We start from the raw sequence: 5303 nt of genomic DNA, 5'->3' as shown, positions 1-5303 counted from the left end.
TACATTTTTTCACATTTTTTCACATATAAATTTTCCAACACGATTCAGCTTTACCAGTATACATATTTATTTTTAGTGGGCAACACGGTGTTTTGCCCTCTTTTTTAGGTATACCCACCCATATCTTTCATTGCACACATACAAATTTTTTTTTTTTTTTTTTTTTTTTTTTATACACCTGATTGATCATTCACCTTTATTAATGCTTGGTGTTTTATTTTACCAACTTTATTTTGTGATGACAATTTTTGCAACTTAGGTATTCTGCACATCCTTTGACCATTCTTAGCACAATTTTCAATAATTATTTGTATTCTGTTACACTTTTTATCCACCCAACATTGAGGGGTTATGTTTTCCTTTTGTTAGCAGTTTATATAGTTTATTGATTTATTCATTATCATTCTCTATTAGTGAACAGCGCCAATCCCCTATTTCTTTAGACTACACAATTATTGGATTGCACCATTGGTGCTTTCTCTTTTAGGGGGGCTGCAGTTCGGTTATAAGCCCGTCCTAAGCGCGGAACACTATTATATATATTGTTGGCAATAACATTGTGTGAGTGGATTTCTGCCAATCACAGGCTATGTCACTCCCCTCCATCCTGTGTCTATTGTGTGTATGTGCTTAGATTTAGAGGAAGGTGAAGCCTATATCATTCAAGATGTGATATCCCACCCTCTAAACAGTTAAACACATTTAGTGGGCATGGAGGAGGAGGGAGGGAGTGGGCTGACGTTTACCACTGTGTATACGCCCACATGTGTGACTATAGTCAAATAGGCTGCTCAGATGTGATCAAGGAGGAAACACACTGAAATCTGAGCATGTGCACTAGCTGCCAACAGCTGCTCTGCAGAATCCCCAGCTGCATTGGGGACATGGACAGAAGGGAGGGATAGAAAACAGCAGGATCAGACAGATTTTTGCAGAGTACAGAAAACAAATCCCATTGTGACTGAGTGAGTATGAACAGCATGTAATACAACATTTATTGATAGTTTTTAATGATGTGGGTTTAATGACACTTTAACATGAAAAATTGTGATTTTTAGGTCCAGTTTTAGTTTGAATCCCTTCTGCAACCAATACTTGTCACTGGACAGTAAATAAGATGGTATCACTTCAATAGAGACACAAGCAACTAAAGAAATTAAAATTTTTCACTCTCACTGTTAGTTTTTTAACCACTTACAAACTGCCCGCTGCAGTTTTACGTCGGCTGTTTGAAGGAGGATATCGTTGTTATGGCAGCAGCTAGCTGTCATAACCCCAGTATCCCCTTCTTCAGTGGGCGGTCCGCTACAAGATAAAAGTGGTCTCTGCGGCGGATTCGCCGCAAGATCACTTTTATCGGTGGCGGGAGAGGGCCCCCCTTCCCGCCGTGATCTGGTGCTCTCCGCCGCTTACCGGAGCTGTTGGCAGCGGCGGAGGCGATCGTGTCCTGTCACTTGCTGGGTATGGAGACAAGTGAGGGGAAAATGGACCCCACCCATCTCCATAAAATTGCTGGGCAGAAGCGACGTCAAAATGTCACTTCCGCCCACAGCTCTTAAAGGGCCATTTTTTTTTAAATATATTTTTTTAATGACAAATTTTTTTATTTTAATTTTTTTTTATTGCATTTTAGTCTAAATATGAGATCGGAGGTCTATTTGACCCCAGATCTCATATTTAAGTGGTCCTGTCATGCTTGTTTGATGATGTTTACATTCCTTGTAATAGGAATAAAAGTGACATTTTTTTTTTAAAAAAAACAGTGTAAAAATAATAAATAAAAGGTAAAATAAATGAGAAAAAAAAATTTTAAACGCGCCCCGTCCTGACGAGCTCGCGTACAGAAGCGAACGCATACGTGAGTAGCGCCCGCATATGAAAACGGTGTTCAAACAACACATGTGAGGTATCGTCGTGATCGGTAGAGTGAGAGCAATAATTCTAGCCCTAGACCTTCTCTGTAACTTAAAACATGCAACTTGTAGAATTTTTTAAACGTCGCCTATGGAGATTTTTAAGGGTAAAAGTTGCCAAAATGTGAAGGGTAAAAGTTGCCAAAGGGTAAAATGTTGCCATTTCACGAGCGGACGTAATTTTGAAGCATGACATGTTGCATATCAATTTACTCGGCATAACATTATCTTTCACAATATAAAAAAAATTTGGGCTAACTTTACTGTTGTCTAATTTTTTAATTAAAAAAGTGTATTTTTTCCAAAAAAAAGGGCGCTTGTAAGACCGCTGCGCAAATAGGGTGTGACAGAAAGTATTGCAACGACCACCATTTTATTCTCTAGGGTGTTAGAAAAAAAAATGTATAATGTTTGGGGGTTCTAAGTAATTTTCTAGCAAAAAAAAAAATGTTTTTAACTTGTAAACAACAAATCTCAGAAAGAGGCTCGGTCCTTAAGTGGTTAAATAAATAAATCAAGAGCATGAAATATCTTGCATGAACTTGACTATATTTTAGTATTTTCATCTATTACCCTGAATTAATTTAGTCTAATGTATTCTTTTATTCCTAGAAATAATGAATTCCACTAACCAGCACAAAGTCCTAGCGTTCACTCTCTTGGGATTGGCCAGTTTCCCCAGGCTCAGCATAGCCTTATTTCTTCTCCTTCTCATTACCTACATTCTTATATTGCTGGCAAACCTGTCTATCATAGTGGCAGTCCATTTTGAAGCACGTCTCCTTTCAGCCATGTACTATTTTCTTAGTAGGTTATCCCTTGTAGACTTGTGCTATGCTACAGTGACCATCCCCAAAATTCTAGCAGACTTCCTTTCCAAAACCAACACAATCTCCTCCCATTCCTGCATCACCCAGCTGTTCTTCTTGCATTTCTTTGCAGGAACAGAGTGCATTCTCTTAACGGTCATGTCCTATGACCGCTACATTGCTATCTGCCACCCCTTACGCTATTCCTGTATTATGAACAAGACTGTCTGTCATTGGCTCGAGTTTGTTTGTTGGGCCACCAGTTGTTTACATTCCATAATTCAGATCATCACGACATGTCAACTGAAGTTTTGTGGACCAAACCAAATCGACCATTTCTTCTGTGACATCCACCCTTTGTCCGTGCTAGCCTGTTCAGATATTTTCATCATCGAAATAGTATATGTGGCCAACAGTGGTCTGATTTCTGTGCTATGCTTCCTTGTGCTACTTATGTCTTATATGGGTATCATTAACACCATACTTAAGGCCAGATCTAAAGAGGGCCTAGGAAAAACTTTTTCGACTTGTGCCGCACACCTCACTGTTGTCACCCTTTTTTTTGGGTCTAGTGTCTTCATATATTTAAGACCCTCTGTATCTTATGAAGTAGATAAAGTGGTGTCTGTATTCTATACAATGGTAACACCCCTACTGAACCCAATTATTTACACGTTAAGAAATAAAGAGGTAAAGACCGCCATCAAATCAATTTTTGGCAAGAAATTACTATGAAAAAAGTAATAAATAGATGAAACATTGAATTTATATTGTATGCTGTTTATCAAAGATAAGTATGAATATATATTCATAGATATACTGCATAATAGCACTGTCTTAGTAAATACAGTAGTGTACAAACGTTTTAGGCACTTTTAAATTGCAAGTAAATTTCAGCTTGACCATTCTTAAATGTGGTGGCTGTATTCGTTTTAACTTTTAGGCATTTATTATTTATCTTCACTAGGCAATCCAGTCAGTAACAAACATCTGCTATTAGGGATCGTTCACACATGTAGTGATTGTGAAGAATGAAGCAATGCTCATTAACCACTTGCGCCCACTAACAGTACATTTACTGCAAAGTACTGGTACATCGCAGTGTACTTTCTGGTTTTTGGGTGCGCATGCACGTCCCCCGCTAGCCTGTTCTGTGATTGGACAAAGCACAAGTTTGTCAGCAGGTTACAGGTAATCATTTTGGCTGTATACCAGCTGCTTGGCTGTGACCAATCATAGCACAGATCAGTGTGTGTTTGTAAACAGAACACACAGGACAGGCCAGGTTTCTTCCTCCCTGAGCCCTTTTTGTTCAGGGAGAGAAGAAAACCAGATCTGTGTGAATACAAACAGCACATATACAGTTGCATAACCCCTTGATTTCCCTCCACAGTTTACTCTTTGATTGCCCTGTTACAGTGCCATCAGTGTAAGTATTATCTATGGTTACTGCATTAGTGTCACTATTGACCTCAGTTAGTGTCCCACCCAGCCAGTGTCAGTTAGCACCAGATAGCTTACCACATTATCACAGTCACACTATATGTCGTTGATCACCACCATTAGTAGTATAGCATCTGTATGGAACAGTATCTTGATCACAATCAGAACTAGGGATGGACCAAACAGACCCCTGTTCGGTTCGCACCAGAAATTCCGAACACAACGAAAGTTCGGAGACGAATAACGAACAACATTAAAGTCAATGGGACCCAAACGTCAAAAATCAAACGTGCCCATTTTGAAGGCTTATATGCAAGTAATTGGGCATACAATGGTTATAGGGGTCCAGGTCCTGCCCTGGGGGACATGTATCAATAAAAAAAAAGTTTGTGAAAAACTTCATTTTTAAAGGAGCAGTGATTTTTTTATTTTTAAAGTGAAAGCATAAAAATGAAAATTTCCTTCCAATATAGTGCAGGGGAGTCCCCTTAGTTTACCTGTAAAGTGGCAGATCTGTACCATGTCTAGAATCTGTTGCAGCAATAATTGCATTTATAAAGCCAAAAAAAACGACATTTTCCCTGCAAGCTGCCTTTATTTTGCTCAGCAACAGCTGGGAAGCCAGTGTGTATGATGAGGCCACAATGTAGTGCAATGGGAACAAGATTAGAGATTTTTTGGATACATTCTGGTGAAACTTTGACTTTGGATAGAAGTAATGGGTGCGTAAAAATTGGTCTTTGGGTGTCGGTAGCGCCTTCCCACCGTAACCCTATAGAGGTACTCTTGATGAAAGCAAGAACTGGCCTTGTTGTAAAAAATTGCAATGATATGCACCTGTCAAACAGGGGCAGAAAAATTGCTCTTTGGGTGTTGGGGGCTCCTTCTCACTGTAACCCTATAGAGGTACTCTTGATGAAAGCAAGAATTGGCCTTGCTGTAAAAAATTGCAATGATATACACCTGTCAAACAGGTGCTGAAAATTTGGTCTTTGGATGTCGGTGGCGCCTTCCCACCATAACCCTATAGAGGTACTCTTGATGAAAGCAAGAATCGGCCTTGCTGTAAAAAATGGCGAAGCTATACACCTGTCAAACAGGTGCTGAAAAATTGGTCTTTGGGTGTTAACTGTTCACA

The 5303-nt window shown here is 39.3% G+C and overlaps 1 protein-coding gene across 1 annotated transcript; it reads left to right on the top strand.

The window, feature by feature from the left end:
- Positions 1 to 2530: 2530 nt before the first annotated feature.
- On the top strand, positions 2531 to 3457 carry LOC141110085 (olfactory receptor 4Q3-like). Its single transcript, XM_073601307.1, has one exon. It carries the CDS (start codon positions 2531 to 2533, stop codon positions 3455 to 3457), a length of 927 nt encoding a protein of 308 aa, XP_073457408.1.
- The last annotated feature ends 1846 nt before the right edge of the window (positions 3458 to 5303 follow it).

Source organism: Aquarana catesbeiana, linkage group LG10 (assembly GCF_042186555.1).
Source record: "Aquarana catesbeiana isolate 2022-GZ linkage group LG10, ASM4218655v1, whole genome shotgun sequence".
Classification (NCBI taxonomy): domain Eukaryota; kingdom Metazoa; phylum Chordata; class Amphibia; order Anura; family Ranidae; genus Aquarana; species Aquarana catesbeiana.
Note: the sequence above shows the minus strand (reverse complement) of the source record. Positions and strands in the feature narration are given on the sequence as shown.

What these genes read in the sequence shown, in the direction of transcription:
- LOC141110085 (XM_073601307.1), top strand. Translation starts at nt 2,531, where the DNA reads ATGAATTCCACTAACCAGCACAAAGTCCTAGCGTTCACTCTCTTGGGA.